This window comes from Cotesia typhae, unplaced genomic scaffold, assembly GCF_013202065.1.
Source record: "Cotesia typhae breed Kobodo isofemale line unplaced genomic scaffold, CoteBio_Ctyphae contig_119, whole genome shotgun sequence".
NCBI classification, from domain to species: Eukaryota; Metazoa; Arthropoda; class Insecta; order Hymenoptera; family Braconidae; genus Cotesia; species Cotesia typhae.
Window position 1 is genome coordinate 2,160,052 of NW_027423712.1, and position 17,833 is coordinate 2,177,884.

Genomic DNA, 17,833 nt, shown 5'->3' on the forward strand with positions numbered 1-17,833 from the left:
CTTAGATGATGTTCAACATTAATATATTATTTTTATTCTTTAATGTCAAGGACTGGCTCTATCCATCCATTTAATTACTAACGTGAAAAATTACCTTCACGTAGATCTAATTTATTTAAAATACAAAATCGTTATGTTCATCTTCCGTCTTAATTAAGCAACTCTCAAGGATTATTTCAAGTTGGCAATTTATCATTTTTATTCCCTCAGTTCATCCACTGTCTGATGCTGTCCGACCTGATATTATTTTCGTTACATTATTATTCACTACGAAGTTAACAGTATTAATATAACCCGGACATCTTAGCGCTTCCATTACCAGTCGGACACAAATTAACTCGAGTTATACATTTATAAATTAAACGGGGGTATGGGTAACATTATTTGTCTCTATCTCTGGGTATCTACTCGTTATCTTTTGGCTATTACCACGACTTCGCCTCTGCTTCTACTACTGTAGTTGTTGTTGTTTTAATATTTTTCTTCATTTCTTTATTTTTCAACGGTCCATCGTGCAATGTGGCCGGAAAATTAGAAACTCATTGTTCTGTAAGAACAATTCATATCTCTATTGTAATACAGTCTTTGTAAGAAAAACGCAACTGATAAAGCAGCGTTGTCGCGACTCATAGTCTTTAGTCAATGGGAAAACCACATACACCGGGAAAAATCGATATTGCTTAGATATTTTCAACGGTATACACTATACTCTACCTACAACCTATCCATAACTATTACTATTACTATAGATTATTTTACACACGATATACACTATTTATCCAAACTCCCTGCTCTCTGCTTTATATCAGCATCGATATTTATAATATATATAATATGTATTTATATTTCATACACCTCGGACATATTTTAACCAAATTATTTACGATACACGCCGGATAATAGATTAAGGCTGTTGAGATTGCGGGATAAATTTTAATAAAATTCAACATCGGATTATCCTTTATGAGAACAAAAAATCCGGTAAAGTCCAATGAAGCGACGTTGAATTAAAAATAAAAGTTGACGGGATAAAGAAGAAGAAGAAGAAGAAGAGGAATAATAAGAGTAGGAATGAGAAGAAAGCCAAAACAAAAGTTTATCTATTTTTCATAGAAAAAAGCTGGTCAGTTTGTTTTAAAAATAAAAAAAAAAGAACATAACCCAAATAGATGGCGCCATCCGATGGGGAACGACTTCCTCTGGAATCTTTTTGGCAAGAAAAATACTTTCCGTGTATATTTTATTTAAAATCAGAATATCGAATGTATCGTACTTTTATATAAATTATTTTTATACTGAAGAGAAAATAACTTGGCGTAACGGAAGCTTTTCGAGAATAACGAATGTGTGCATACTGATATAAGCTTGAAATCCGTGAAGAAATTTTCTGATATGGCCATATTCGGTCTGATCAGGGCTTAGATATTGGTTAATTTAAAAACAATTTCAGATAAGCTCTTTGGGAGATTTAAAAATATAGTCTTTACTTAAAATTAACTCTCTTCTTAGGAGATAAATTAGTGATCATACGCCATCTGTTAGAAATTTTTAGCACTAATTTCAGTCGTAAAATTAAACATAGGCATGTATGATCAATTTTAATAAAAAAAAAATTATTTCGGGGAATTTCTTACATTTGCCGATAGGTGGCGAGAAATTACCGAATGTTTCCGAAGACAATGTACAGCTGTGTGTGGGTTAGTTTATGTCATTCAAGAAAAGGTGTTGAATGAAAAATGATGAATTTTTATAACCAGTTTGAAAGTAAAGGTCGAGATGACGTTAAATAAAATATAAAATGTGAGGGTGTAAGAATGAGAGAGAAAAAGATATAAGGTTTAAGAGATGTTCAATGATGCATATCTTAGAGAGATCTTTTTCAAGTTAAATCCTGCTGACACATTACTATGAAATTATCGGAAACATTCAGCACGCCGGGCTTTATATTCCATTGAACCGTGCACTTCTAGGAGCAGTAAGAAATTTTCTGAGGCACTATACCACTGATAAAAGTGATTTTCACCCGCAGAATTCAATTCCCAGAGTTAGTTCCTAATTTACAGTATTCATTTTCACTAAAAGCTATACATTAGTGTTTGTAAAGTGGTTCTGCATCGCCATCACCATCACCATTACTGATTATAATCTTCACAAATGCACCTATATTCACACAGATATATTGTATGTAAATACTTTCATGAGGGCTTAGTTTCCACCCGGGTAGACATTACTCCTTCCTGCTATCTTCTCCCGGCCTCTTAACAACCCACTGTACTGATAATTTTTATCTCGCCGATTTACATTGTGAGAATTATGTTTTAAACAAGTCTACTTAAAAATATATAATTTTGTCGTAAAAATTTGAACTTTGTTTTATTTTTTTTTTTTTTTTATAACTTTATAACTTCTGGCAAGTGTCAAAACTTTTGGGAATAAATTTGATATTAGTTTTTAATACGCTTGGAAACTTCTAGATCGTAAAATTTTTAAAACACTATCTTTCAAGTAAATGCTCACGTTTTAAACATTAAAGAGTATTTTCGAGCTTAACGGTCACAGTTTTTGAGCTTCGACTAAAAATTTCTGATTTACTTTTCAAGTCAGACCAAACTTTCTTTGAAAAAAAAAAAAAAAAAAAAAAAAAATGTCATAAAAATTGAGTTGTAAAATATAAAACTCTTTATGCGACAAAATCTTTAAATTCTCCATCAAGAAGCTCCAGAAAAATTTCGGTCGACTATTACGAAATTTATAAATGTTTTCCCACTAACATCAGTTCTTTGGCACGGATCGGGTGTAATATTTTTGCCAGCCAGGAGCATTAATAGGAACAAAAATTATGCTTTTGACATCAATAACAAATAATTTAGAAAGTAATAGTCGAAAATATCGTCCTTGTGAATTTTTTTTTCGCAGTAAATCAGGAAGATAAATTTGGAAATGCTTGAATTTAAGACTGTAATGCAATCGAAGAGGAAAAATCGATATGCATTATTGAATGTATAACAAACAAATGGTTATTATGCAGAAGTGGAAGTATGTAGAAAATTCGGAGCAGAGACATATTTCTTGTCTGTATTGCTAACCCAAAATCTATAGAATTCTAGTTAGACAAGCAATACCGATCATTATCGATCATTTACCATTACCAAAAGGAATTTCTTGGCTTTACCAACTATAATTTTGTCATACGGCCAAATTCAAACGTCTGCACCCGATATTCGTTACCTATATAGATGTAATACGGAAATACAAATTTCCAGAGTGGCGTCGTATCGGCTGAATAGCAAGTCTCAAGCCGACGAACGCGCTCCGCATACTCTCGAGTCTAAGGTATACAATATACAATATAGAATATACAATATACACAATATACAATATACCAATAATGTTGCTCTACTGCATAAGGCAGAAAGGTATATGTATGTGTATTTATAAGTGAACTGCATATACACACACCAACTTATGTGCATCTGTTTTGTCTCACCCTCGCCCCTTCAGCTACCTGTCGCCAACTTGTGTACCCTACCCCCGGTAAAATAGTTACAAACATCGTTAATCTGTTAGTCGATATATAACGCTACCAGAACACACTCGTTGACAATACCAAGTACTCGCCAAGTGCTAACTTAAACTATCAACATCATGTAGTGTGTTTTATCTCAAAAATCTCAATTTATCTTTACTTAGTTTGCTCTTAGTTCATTAAAGTATTCTTTTTTTTTTTTTTTTGTAATTAGCTTTAACGATTCTGATATCAGCAGACTCTTGATCATTTCTTGGCTCTTAGAAAAATTAGTAAACATTAAAAATATTTGAAAAAATGTTTTTTAAAATTTCTACAAGTGGAATTTTTTTTTTTCATAATTTATTTATTGAAAAAAAATGTTAAAGATTGTTGGATGTGTGTTACTTATAATTTTATAAAAAATATTTATCCCAAAAATTATGTTGCAATTAATTTATTATTTTCATTAAATCTCCTATTTCAAAACACAGTAATTGACATTTTTTGGATTTTTTCAAATTTTCATTTTAAGAAAAAAGTCTACACTTTTAATTAAAAAAAAAAATTTATTTAAATACAAAAAGAAGATAAATAAAAAAATTTCAAGTACTAGCAAAATTCAATAATACCGAAAAAAACAGGACTAAAAATTTCACAGTATTTTAAAATGGGACAACCCTAAAGATTAATCAAATTTCCATTCCATAAATTAGTTTAGTTCAAACGACGACTCATAAAAAATTTAACCAACCAAACTTACAACAAAATATGACAAAAATAGTTAATATTAACAAAAATAAAATAAAGTAAACTAAGGCAAACCGTGCCCGCGGCAAAGTTATACTCATACTTTTTATGGTGTACAAAGGCCCGAGGAACAATAACATCTATCATAAAAAAGTTGAGTTTGTCCTTGTTCCCGTCACGCGTTTGCACACTCTTAACTTGATTTCTTTCTTTCTTTTCATTTTTTTCTCAGCACCCCGGGTCATATATACTTGACAATATACACCTGCAAGTTGTACATTATCCATGAGTTACACCCTAGAGTTGTAGATGTCACTGAGTTGTAATAAGACGAAAGGACTTTAATATAGCACACTCTTTGGGGTGAACTCCCCAAGGAATATTCCGCCAAACTCTATGTTATATACGTACAGCGTATAGTTACAGACGGCATTCAGTTTATACACACTCCGACGCCTACGATAATTTAAGACTTAAAGCGATGAGATATATGTATATATAAATAAATATATAATTTCATGTATTATAAGTACTCATACATACACACGGGAGCTGCATTGACTCCGTCTTAGTTTAAAAAAACGTTCATTTAAATACTCCCACGCACACAAATATTGATTATTATTATTTTGTTCGTATTCCTAGAGAATAATTCAGAGAAAGATTAAGTCGAAATAAAAGTTTATAAATAAAATTAATTAATTAAAATAAGAAGTTTGCGTAATAGGTTTTTTTAGAGTTTGTTTTTATTAATTAATTTTTATTTATTGGTTTTTATTTAGCAAACACACAAACATGACCACATAATTTCTATGCATGCAATCTTGTTTCTGTTTTTAAAAATTAATCCTCTGTCACTACTAATTTTTGTTTTAAACTTTAATAGCGATTGATAATGTCAAAAATATTTTATTCATGCAGACGGTAAGACCGGGTTTTATTTTAATGAGTGATATTTTGAATATTTGATGCTCATCCTTATTAAAAAGCTCAAGCATTAAATGTCATTAATTTTTCTGAAACTAAAGAAGATTAATTATTAAGTTTAGTTTAAAATTCTGGTGACTTTTCAATTGTGTTTATGGTAATTTATCGTTGATAATAATTGTGACTTAGTAACCTTTATTTTTTGACATTTATTTGGTGACTTGTGGACTAGTTTAAGCTTAAATATTTAAAAATACGAATTTAGAACTCACTAAAAAAAAATTTGACAAAAAACCACTTAAACTTTTTAGTTGAAATTATTTCAATTTCTGTCATAATAAAATGTTTTGTAACAATTACCAATTTTTTTTTTCTGAAGAGCAGAAGAATTACATTTGAATTAAATTCTGGATTTATAGTCATATGTATAGAGTATTGCATAAAATAACTGATACCGATGTGATAGAGGATTAATGAACAGACAAAACATAACAAGTGTGTTATTAAATATAATAAAAATGTATGTTTATAAATCCGACTGGTATTGAATATTCAATAACGGGGGATAGGTCAGTTGTGTTTAAAGTCAAATGCGAGTTGATGGATTATCTAAAGACCGGATTTAATAGATCAAAGTGCAGGTGAGAACACCATGCCATAGAGAATATAAACAGAAGCAACAGTCATTATTAATTAATCATTATTATTGTTATTATTATTTTTATTAGTAAATAGACATACGTGAATAGATGCGCGTGTGCATAATAGCTGATGATAGTAACAGTGATAATAGGAGAGTTTTGACTGACCTATCCGCGCCCGCAAATGAGAATATGATACACTACATTTACCCATTAAATTACCGATCTTTCATCCCTTCATCTATAAATAACCTCCGTATGCTTTGATTCGGCATTAATTGTTGCCAGTCAGCTATCCGGTTTACTATTGACTGTTAAGTATTAAATGTAAAATAATAATAAGAATTTTATTTAATTAAGTTGGTAATTTATTTACTAATTGTAACCTGCAGTTAATATATATCTGAAAGTTTTAAATTTGAACAAAGAAAAATTTGTAAATTGATATTTTTTTTTGCAATGAATCGATTATTGAAAATTTTTTTAATTCAAATTTGACTATAAAAACCTGTTTTTATCACATTGGTAAATCGGAGACGAACTTTTCCTTTTCCTCTTAATTATACGGATTTATGAATGTTATTAAATGCGGAGTAGGATGAATATTAGATATTATATATTAGATGTATAATATTTAACAAATTCTGTGTCATGTATAATGTATAACGATATACGAGCTATATATATTGAACTTTACTATCGCTGATCATGCATATAACTTTACCTAACTCCGACCGATAGTGATGATGGGCTGTGATGGTCAGACGCTGCCGGAAGTTACCGTCTGTTATAGACCAAGTTTCACTGCTAGTTATAACACTATTTGTTTCAGCGTAACATCTTTTTTATCTACTTGCTCAGATTTATCTTCGCCTAGAGCATTATTTTTAAAAATTTAAAATCAATAGAAATAGTTGATTTATCATATAATAAATACAGTAAAATAAAATGAAGTAATAATTCATTTCAAAAGCATAAATAAATAAAATAACTCGTATGAGACAATTTAAACTGACAATTTAACTAGTTCAATAATTAGTATGAGAAATTTATTAACGGAAAAAAGAAACATGAGCTCAATTAAAATAAACTAAACAGACTCGGATAACAATTTAATAAATTAGTAAACTGTCGATTTAAACAAAGTTTAAATCGATAACTGATTAAAAATAAATTAAATCGACATTAAATAAATTACAGGCGCTGAAAGCAGTAGTTTAACTCAGTGTATAATCAAACAATACTTAAATCTTTAGACGACTTTAAAAATTAAACTTAAGTACTAAAAATAAACATGTTGGTCTAATTAATTAACCAAACTCTAATTAAATGTATAACTACAAATCTACTTGTTTAAATAAGAAATCTCGAGTTTAATTAATAAAAATTTCTCAGTCATAGAGCACATTGATACTCAAAAATGTAAAATTCTTTATTCTTTATTTTCTATTTACCATTTCAGATTTTATTTTATTATGAAAGAAACAAACTCTCGCTTTTGTTTATCCTTTTTATGTTATTTATTTTTTGTCATTAAAAATTCCTCTTATTTAATTACTAATTTTTTTTTCTTCGTCTAATTTGAATTTTTTTATCATTCATATTATTTTCATAGTCTGAGGATTTAAATAAAACAAAAGCTGCCAAATACAAATATTTATTATCTTCTGAAAAATAATTCTAAAAAATTTATTTATTTATTTTCCATCCGTTTTTTTTATTCTAAACAAATTAGAACACAAGGCTGCGCTTATACGGCAGGGTGAACAAAGAAAGGTGACAGCCAAAGAGCACTAGATTGCTCTGTTTACATCAGCAGCAACGCTGTGTCTCACGAAGAAATAAAATAACATCGAGTGGGTCAATCAATAGTATCCGTGTACCACTATAGTACACATTGAAAAAATAATAAATATAAATAAATAAATAAATACTAATATTATTGCTAATTAACCCACAAGCGCTGCGAAAATGATACAAGTCTCAAATTTTCAAAATTAAGCCGAGTAAAAACAAATAAAAATATTTACAACCCATCATCAATTTGAAGAAGCAATCGCCGTCTTTTCCCGCGATAAATATAAATCTTCTGGGATGTGATAAAAAAATATATAGATATATAAAAAGAAACAAAACAATGAACGTGTCAGCAATCTAACGATTGATACTACACACTCATGAATGAATGCTCCCAGTCACTTTCAATGTGATAACCGACTATTGAAATAACGCTCACCTGCACTATCATTTAACATGTCTGTATATTTTTGAGGTTTACTTTTTAATTTAATTAAAATTTTCCCAATTTTCATTTATTTTATTTTATTCATTATCAAAAAAACTTTTTTAAAAATCTAAATATAAAGCATAAATATCCGAGGTTATTGTTCGGTGTACTTGTTATCCTTATAAATAGCTTAAGCATGTAAATCTAGAGCCCGCAGCAAAAACGATAGATGATAATAGAGATTGAAAGATCGGTTTATTGTAACAAGTTTACAAAAAACAAGATATACAAGTAGGTTAACTTTAACGAATGACAATGAAAAATAGTCTCTGTATGAAAAAATATGTGTATTTTTTTTTTTTTTTTTAAGCAGTTTTTTATATACACATCTATTATTGCGATAATGATAAAAAAGAAACTTACCCGTTGTGGTAAGAGCGATTACCGCTAAAAGGGTCCAGTAACGTTTCGTCATTATTTCGTCCCCGGAGATAAAAAACAGCCCCGTTTGATGCATGAACAGAGGTTGTCACGTGGTCACCTTGTAAGACACAAGATTCCCTAGAACGAGTTAAACAGAGCCTCGTTTTGAGCTTGTGACAATCTCTGGTTGAGTGACAACGGCAACAACTGAGAGTTTAAGTGGCAACCGTTAATTGATGATACCGATGATCCAGATCCAGACACGCCAAAACCACGACACACAGTTACAGAGGACAGAAGTGATTTAAGTGAAGATGAGGTTGCAATAAGCGATAACAAGTTGTTGTAATAGAAGTTGTAGTAGCTTAAGAAGTTTAAGAAGAAATTTAAGAAGAGTAAAAGTGTTGAATGAGCGTTAACAAACACGTTAAACATTTTCACGTAGCCAAGGCTCTGATTCGATACTAATGCCACCGCAGACTAGACACGTGACTAACAACAATGATACGCGAAGAACAATAACAACAACAACAACAACAACAACAACAACAACAACAACACTCCCGGCGGTTAAATTTCAGCTGGAGCCCGCGTCTTATTTTTAATCTTGTTTTTGTTTTTGTTCTTAATCCGACTGCCGGGTGAGCTTAGCTTATTGGCGCGGCATTCCAGCTCCTGTTCCAGCTGAACTTTAGCCCAGCTACGGCGACAATCCATGTTTAACTGGAACATAGTAGTTCCTCGACAATGACATGGTACCGAAAAAATTATCACGCCAATAACTGACGCACTGGCATCCAGGTCATGCGGCACAATAGATCTGACCAACCTCTCGCCGCTTTTTATTCTTTATTCTTCACTTTATTCTCTATTCTTCCCTCTCGAGAATACGTCCTCTGTCTCGCTCACCCTCTTCAGTAGTTAACTCTTTAGCCTTCAATTTCTCTTCCACTTGAATCTCGAGTAACTGGTAGTAACCATTAGCTGGTTGCGATCTATCAGCCCTCGAGACGAGCTCAACTGCTGGTACAGCTCACTATTTACTGGCACAACTTAATACCAGTAATTCGCGGACGTATGCAAAAACCACCTTCAATAACTTCGACAGCTGGCCAGTTGATTCAGCAGAACAATAAGAACATTCGAGTTATCTTTATTGTTATAATTGCTGGTGTTATCATCGATACAAAGGTAGGTAGGTAGGTTTATTTACATAAAAACAGTGCTGCCGAATGAGAGATCCAAGATCTGAGTCTGAGTCTGAGTCTAGTCCAATTTTCCCGAGCTTTAATACGAAAAATCAGATACAACAGTGGCGCATTCGAGCCAACAGTTTAAATTTCGGTTTGGTTTAATTTGGTTATTATTACTAAAAACTGTACGACTTAACTCGACGACGGTGGGAATAAAGTGTACAAACCCGTCGACGTTCAACGGTGGACTGATATTCATTTAGTCTTAGAGCGCAGCAGTTCGCGCTTGGCAGAAACCCCCGCTGTTGAACGTCCCACATATAACCCCATTTCTCTACTACTCCTCTTGGCTTCCCTGTACACCGAGCACTATTTCAGGCAGACCTGTGAGCCAGAGAGAGACAGAGCCAGAAGTTACCCCCGTGTGTGTATGTGTCTTCTCTAAAAGGGAGGGAATCAACGCTGTGGGACACATAGTCCGTGCTGTGTAAGGTACACCCCGTACTACACTATAGTTTCTGCCTTGCTGTACTGGCAGATCGTGCAACCAAACGGATAGGAGAAGAGGGAATCGTTACTATGGCGAGATCAATATGACCCTACTGCGCATGGCCGCGACTTCTCTACACTTTAAGCTCAACACACCGATGTTTCGTACTTCTCTACACTCTCTCTGATATTTCTTTATTTTACGGGGTATAATGCTGTACTTCCCTCTTTATGGTATTTGTATTAGTATTAGTATTAGTGCTAGAACTCCACAGTTGTTCTAAAAGCCATGTATGATGTGCACAGTAAGCCACTGGCGTCTCCTTACTATACTATAGCTTAATGTTCCGAGCCGTTCCTGATATCAGACTTGAGACGCTAATGATGTAAGATATCTATAACCACATGTCGGACCCCATAACGATCATAACTATACTTTTATTTATTTATCGATTTATAATCGTCCTCGTCAGCCATTTTTATTATATTATGACTTTTTTTTTCAGTTTATTTATTTATTTACTTGGCTTGCTTTCGGTTATTCGGAGGCTGATGCTTAGCAGTCCTGGAAAAATAGTCAATGAACTGAGGGAAGGGGCTCTTGATTGGTGATTCAATTGTATTCGCGTGGCTAACTCTCTCTCTCTCTCTCTCGGTGTTCGGGGTATAATGCATCTATGTCACTTTGCTGTCATATATCTATACGAATATATATATATATATATATATATATATATATATATATATATATATATATATATATATATATATATATATATCTTGTTCCATTCTATTGTTTTAGACTAGCGCAAAAGGAGTGGGGATAGACGCAGAATTTGCCGCGCTTCATTGAGAATATTTAGCTTCTTGGCAATGAATATCAAGTGATTTTGAATGTTTTAGATAGATTGAAATTTATCGAATTATTGACCTAATATAAATATACAAATATTAAATAAGTGAAGGATAATTGGATTTAAAATCTGTAATTTTATTTATGAATTTATTTATAATTATTTTCAAGGTTTTAATATTTGCTGAGCTTCTTTTCAGTTTACTCAAGTATCAATTATTGATTGAGTTAATTTTTGCGTATGATTTTATTTGACATAAAAGTACGAAAATTTTAGAAGAGAGATATGTATGATTGATTCAATAGTAATTGAGGAAATAATTTTTGGTGACCTATTTAATTTCTTTTTCTTGAAAATTGTTATTGGTATTATGGTTAATTTTTTGTACTGCGTCATTAATACCTAGAGTTTTATATAAATTCTTATAATGAGAGCTAACATCGGTAATAAAATAATTGGATAAACGCCAAAATTTTATTCGTTCATTTAAATTGCAGTATCCATTTTGGAGATTACATTCCTCGGTCTCATCTGCACGACACCGGACGCGGACTTAGATGAACCGGCATATAATTTTCTTCATTTTTGTAATGACTCAAGTTTTTATCAGAGTAAGGATTAAAATTATTTTTTTTTTTTTTTTCCTTTCGTGCATTACTTTGATTATTTTTCGTGCTTGTCGTGGCCCTTCACAAGTTCTGAGTGCAGTCGGTAGTTTCTATTTTGATAAATCGGATTTGTTAATACGGAAAATTGGTATCGCTAAAACGTTGGCTACTTTCCGGGAGGATTAAAAGAGTTGACCTATCTAACGCGCCGAGATTCTATTATGAGATCAATCTGACGAACAAGAACCATGATCTGACCCAAAAACGTGCCGTGATCGAAAAATTATATTTTTATCTTTATTGTAAAAATATTCAGAGTAACTTTTTGAGATCTTACAATGTCGAGATTTAGTAAAAATTAAATTAAAATTTTCTTAAGTTATTGCAATAAATTCGTCAATATCAAACACACAAATCGAGCGAAAAGAAATATATTCTTTGCGTATTTAATTAAATTTCATCTATATTTTCGGTTCAATGAAGCAGATTAAAAAATATTAGTTTAATTTCTTCATTGAATAAATCTATATGATTATCGATAATAGCTAACGCATTTATTGGTGATGATTCCTGAGAATTTATAACTGAGATCGAGAGTTTTAACAGTGTGTTTTTTTTTTTTTTTTTTTTTTTTTTTTTTTTTTTTTTACGATGCACGAAATAATTTATTTTTATTTTTTATCTTTATTAATGGAAAAGTTTTAAACAAAAATTAAATAACACAATTCCATTAAATTTTCCTCAAATTATGTAAGTTTAAATTCGTCGGTAATTTCGATCTAATGAAAACTATAAGCAAAATTATTCAAAAAACTAGTACAAAACTTATTATCTTGCAAATGTTATTAAATATTTTAAAATTAAACTTTAAAAAATTTTAATAATTTAAAAAATATCAAAAATTACATCAGCTCTAAAAGGCTTACACAGTGCCATCTGACAGTTGGAATTGAAAGCCGATAGTCCTCGCATTTACTATCTTTGTCTATGACTATCTACCGAGACGGACACTAACCAACAATATTATTTTCCTGTCATTGAGGTCGTCGTACATTGTAACTGATTTATTTTAATTAAAATTTAGTTATTGATGGAATTAATTATATTATTATAAAATTTTATCATCCTGCAACTAATTGACATCAGCAGGTAAATTCTAGATATGGCGATATTTAGTGTGTGGTGCATCAATAAGTCGTCGCACTTTGCTTCTTATTGTTTGTGATGTTAACTGGTAATTGAAGTTTTGTTTATTATGAAAAAAAATGAATCAGTAATCAGAATTTATCTAATTATTTTTTAGATATGTGTCAAGAGGAGACCATGATTCTACTTGATGGATAAAACATCCACCTACGATAGGCTCACTGAGCCATTATTTACAGACAACCAGCAATGTTGAATGTACAATTAAGCAGTACAGAACCTCATATAACAAGCTCTGCTAAAAATCATAATTCCAACAGTGTATTTTATACACCACTTACTTCATTTGCTGGTTTGTATTTTATATTTTAATAATTTACCAAATATCGATGTGACTGTAATTATTCCTCAACTTCATTTTTTTTTTTTTAGTAATCATTGGATAATTGATAATTATTATAATTGAATTTTGCTTATTATTCAATTAGTTTAATAATATCTATCAATTATGTAATAATACTAAAGTTAGCCGTTGTTACTAATTTTTTTGATTGAAACAAAAAAAATATTTTTTTTTAATTGCACTTGAAGTTTATCAAGTTTTTTACAAACGAAAATTTTTTTTCTTATTTTTATGTAATAATTTTTTCAATCAAAAAATTAGAAACATTTTTAGATGTCGGCTAACTTAATTTTCATAGTTATGTATACTAAATCAATGAAATGATATTTTATTCAATTGAAACTGACTCACCATTTGATAAAGTGGAAAGTTGACAGCTGAAGCTGGCCTGGATATTCCTAAAAATAATAAAATAATCGGTCTGATTTTTTAAATAGTTTTTTCAATTATATAACACTTAGTTGTTATTAATTAAAAAAAAAACTTTTAATTTGGTTATTTATAATTTTATTATTTTTTACAATCATAAAAACTGCACTCTTAGACTGTTTTCTTTATGAATCCTCATATTTTAAATTTTATATCTTTAATTTTTTTTTTACTGTTATAACGATTGTTAAATTTAAAAAAGTAGACATCTGATGATTTTCTGGACATTTTTAATTTTCTCTGTTTGTTATTTATCCTTTTTATAATTAATAAACCACAAGTTTTATTCAATTTATAATATCTAACTCTTAAAAACTCAATTATTAATTATTTTTATAGAGTTTGATCATAAATATAAATTATAATCAAAATGAACCTACCTGATGTCCAGTCAAAATTATTAAAAAGGAATATTTGCGTGTTATTTTTAAATTTTATAATAATAAAGTCAGCCGACGTTTTTAATTTTTAATTTATTAGTAATTATTTATACTTTTTCAAGTTTCTTACAAATGAAAATTTATTTTAATTTTTTTGTAATAATTCTTTTAATAAAAAAAAAAAATTCTTAAAATTTTTAGATGTCGGCTAACTTTATTTTCATTAAAATTTTTAGTTCCCTGTTTTTTTTTTTTCTCTTTAATTCTCTCATTTCAAAACATTATCTATGTATACTTACTTAAATATCATTAAAATAGCCATATATTTAATTACTTACAACAAAAAATTTATAACAAAGACACGGCAGCCATTTTGTTAAAATTTGCCACTAAGCAACAAAAAAAAAATATCTTGAAAGATTTTTTAAAATAAAAAAAAAAAACAATTATTTAATCACAAAAAAAATATTTACCTTGTTCGTAATTAAATTTTCACAACGTTATTCAATTATTATTTACGTCATCATTATGTATTTAAAATAAAATACACTGAACGCGAGTTAATTCGAATTTGCAATCTCATTTCAATTTATTTTCCGTTAAAAATAATTTAAATCCCATTTTTTATTCTTAAAAAACTCTAATTTACTCACTGATGCAATAATAATCATATTCCGTTGAAAAATACTCGCGATAATAGTTTCAAAAGAAAATACTAACCCCTAGACGTGTCAACGAGCGAAGAAGCGAGGTAGACTGTGACGACGACCCGAACCGGCTCTCGTACTAGCACCGAACGGTTATTTTACTAACGCGATTTTCTATTGATCTAAAATTCGAATTTCTCAAAAATAACCCAATCAGATTAATTTCTTTCTATTACGAATTTTAATTGGCTAATTTCAAATTTGTTCAACCAATCACAATCAAGTTTCTATTAGATTGCAAAATAGACAAGAGGGAGCTTTAGAATGACAGTTAATTTTTTACTATTGTTTCTTGTCGAAGCTTACAGAGCATTGTCTGATGTTTTTGAGTCCGAATGTCAAAACTTCTTCCGGATTTCGTACAGTGCGGGTTAATAATTAATGTTTACGGCCGTGTTAATTAATTAAATAAATAAATAACCAACGATAAATGTTTTTTTGTAAATAGTGATTTATGTTTAAGTCAAAATTTTCTCAAAATGGCTTCCCTGTGTGTGTTAGTTAACAGTATTTTGGTTTGAAGTGGTAAAAAATTAATTAATACTCGCAGATTAATCATGATTTTGGGTGACAGGTATCTAATTATTTTTTTATTGGTACAAAATTATATTATAGATTATTTATTAATTTACATCACTCAAAATAGTACATTAAATAATAAAAATTTGGTTAGCTGACATCTGAATTTTTTTATAATTTTTTTTATTAATAGAATTCTTACAAGAAAAATTAAAAAAAAAAAAAATTTGACATGTAAAAAATTTGGAAAACTATACGTGCAATTTTTTAAAAATATTTTTTTTTTATTAATTCAATTAATAAAAAAAAAAATAAAAATTTTTCGCTATCAGCTAATTTTAGTTTTATCATTAAATATAATTTTTATTTAATCGAATTTTTATTAGAGAAAAAATTTTAATCATGAATTTTTTTTTGTGACGTTTAATTGTTTATTAAAAAATGCATACAAAAATCACCAATCATGGAACATATTTTTTTTTAATATTCATATGTAAATATTTTCAAATTTTGCACATATGAATCTTTTTTTTTAATCCATTATTTAATTATTTAAGTCAGAAAAAATTATCAGACTCCATTTTCGCTATGAAAAATCTTAGGTAGTGAAAATAGATCTGACAATTAAATAATAAAAAAAAGATTTAGCATCATTTTTATGCACTTGAAATTTTTTTTCTACTAAAATTCAGTCTGTCATTAAAAGAAAAATTCTGGAGCAATGTTTCTATCTAGTGTAATAAAAACTATCTAATTATTTCTATTGAAGTCGAATTCCTGATACGCATAATTATGATTAATCTCGATTATATCTATAAGTAAAAAGTAGTGTTTTATTGAGTTTGTGTATTATGTGAGTGAGCAAAAGAGTGGATTATAAACTAAACAATTAACAATTGAATTAAAAACACAATTTATTTTTTTTCTTCAATATCTTTCGATACGATTTGCAGTAGAATGCAGATTGGTAAGTCAGTTGCAATTGAATTTACTAATTTTTGCATGATTAAATTGTTTGATATTTAATTTATTTACTTTTTACGCCTCGGTGGTCAACGGATCTCCAAAATATGCCCCAACTATTATCCAAAAATGATTCCACTTTTTATAGTGAGAATAATTACAGTCACAAATCGATATTTGTTCAGTAATTGAAAAAAAGGAACAAATAATATTTTTAAAAAAATCATTTTGCAGAAATGTGGTACCAAATATTTTTATGGGCACTATTTTCGTCAATATTTGTCCACACAATAGCCGCATCAATTTGTTTTGCAACTTTGCGTAAACACAAATATGGAAAGTGAGTAACGACGACGTGAATAAAACTCAGTATCAGTAATTTGAGATAAAACAATAATCCAAATATTTGTACTGATGATTTAAACGCAGATTCTTTCCAATCCTGATTCTGGTAATGGGATTTCTGTTGCCATTGACGTCCGGGGTGTTGAGCTCTGCGGCAATAGCGTTTGTTTATCGGGCATCCAGCTACCAAATGCCACCTTTATACGCATTGTTTTGGGGGATAGGACAAACTGTTTTGGCTGCTTGCGTCGGTTTCACTCGCATTCTAGCGACCTTGTAATTATCACGGTATTTATCGCTCAAACCCATCCTTTACTTCATCATCCAAACCTTCAAACGCCATGTTTATGTTTCTCCTGATCAACAGTCGTTTGCTACCAACAAAATTTATTTACTGTCACTGTAAATATTATTCTACGTTGTCCTACTCTTGAGTTCGACGTAGCTCGTTATTTTTTATTTAATACTTTTGATTTTTTGTATACATTTATGATTATTGATAATCATCAGGGTGTTTTATTAATACCCAGCTCACTAATGTCTTTCATGTGATATAATTATTAACAGACATTAATTATACATACTTATTTCATTCTTTACTGCCGTTTTATTTTTTATACTCACTAGAAATTTTTATTTTATAAAATTAGTAAAAATGAAATTTATAAAATTAGTTATTTTCATATTTTTATTAATTTTTATTGTCAAAAGCCAAAAAATAATCATTTAAAAGAATAATATTTAATTTAAAAATTTATGAATTTATTTTTTTTACTAAATTCTGAGAATTTTTCTTTATTCTTTAAAAGATTATTCGAATTAATTAACTTTTGTAGATAGTTTTATTGAAAATTCTATAATACCAATTGAAAAAAAAAAAATTTTTCTTTAAAAATTGCTAAATAAAAATTTAAATATTAAAATAAATCAACAAAATATTAATTTTCTAGACACGAAAATAAATTGAAACAAAAAAAAATTTTTTTTATAAATTATATAAACCAAAATAAAAACGATAATTTTTTTTTACTCGCCAATACTTGCACAAAAACGATCAATCATTCCGTTAGAATAATTAAAAAAAAAAAAAAAATAGAATTGCTCGAACAATTCTTAGCATCCTAATAATAATAATACATAAATTATTATTATATAATAAAAAGTAATTTATAATATTTAATATATTATAAAAATAAGACTTTAAAAATGTACATAAAATTATAATTACTATAAATGTAATACTATTTACTCAAAAAAAAATGTATCAAATGTAAACTTGTGAATAGCTTTAAATACAGACTATTAAAAAATAATGAGCTTGCAT

The 17,833-nt window shown here is 29.2% G+C and overlaps 2 protein-coding genes across 4 annotated transcripts in view; one reads left to right on the forward strand and one right to left on the reverse strand.

Moving 5' to 3' along the window:
* Nachra7 (nicotinic acetylcholine receptor alpha7 subunit) overlaps nucleotides 1-14,673 on the reverse strand; it is a 102,060-nt gene extending 87,387 nt beyond the window's left edge. Inside the window, exons 1-2 of one of the 2 annotated variants that reach the window (XM_074249008.1) lie at nucleotides 14,449-14,673; nucleotides 13,518-13,564 (exon numbers count right to left, since the gene is read on the reverse strand). In XM_074249008.1, the coding sequence (XP_074105109.1) occupies nucleotides 13,518-13,520 (3 nt within the window). In that variant the 5' untranslated portion in view covers nucleotides 13,521-13,564; nucleotides 14,449-14,673. Of the gene's footprint in view, nucleotides 1-8,473; nucleotides 8,566-13,517; nucleotides 13,565-14,448 lie in introns of those variants that run through there. The other variant, XM_074248998.1, reaches the window with a different exon arrangement.
* LOC141531340 (transmembrane protein 170B) lies at nucleotides 12,623-17,822 on the forward strand. Of its 2 annotated transcripts, none has more exons than XM_074249092.1 (4): nucleotides 12,623-12,851; nucleotides 12,921-13,115; nucleotides 16,399-16,504; nucleotides 16,594-17,822. In XM_074249092.1, the coding sequence occupies exons 2-4, from the start codon at nucleotides 13,013-13,015 to the stop codon at nucleotides 16,787-16,789; spliced, it is 405 nt and encodes a 134-aa protein (XP_074105193.1). In that variant the 5' UTR covers nucleotides 12,623-12,851; nucleotides 12,921-13,012; the 3' UTR covers nucleotides 16,790-17,822. The 2 variants fall into 2 exon arrangements, with proteins under 2 accessions (XP_074105193.1, XP_074105202.1); XM_074249101.1 differs by having other exon boundaries at nucleotides 12,623-12,766.
* The last annotated feature ends 11 nt before the right edge of the window (nucleotides 17,823-17,833 follow it).

What these genes read in the sequence shown, in the direction of transcription:
- LOC141531340 (XM_074249092.1), top strand. Translation starts at nt 13,013, where the DNA reads ATGTTGAATGTACAATTAAGCAGTACAGAACCTCATATAACAAGCTCT. An exon ending in ACCACTTACTTCATTTGCTG is followed by an intron (nt 13,116 to 16,398) that starts GTTTGTATTTTA and finishes ATCATTTTGCAG; the next exon opens with AAATGTGGTACCAAATATTT. An exon ending in CGTAAACACAAATATGGAAA is followed by an intron (nt 16,505 to 16,593) that starts GTGAGTAACGAC and finishes ATTTAAACGCAG; the next exon opens with ATTCTTTCCAATCCTGATTC.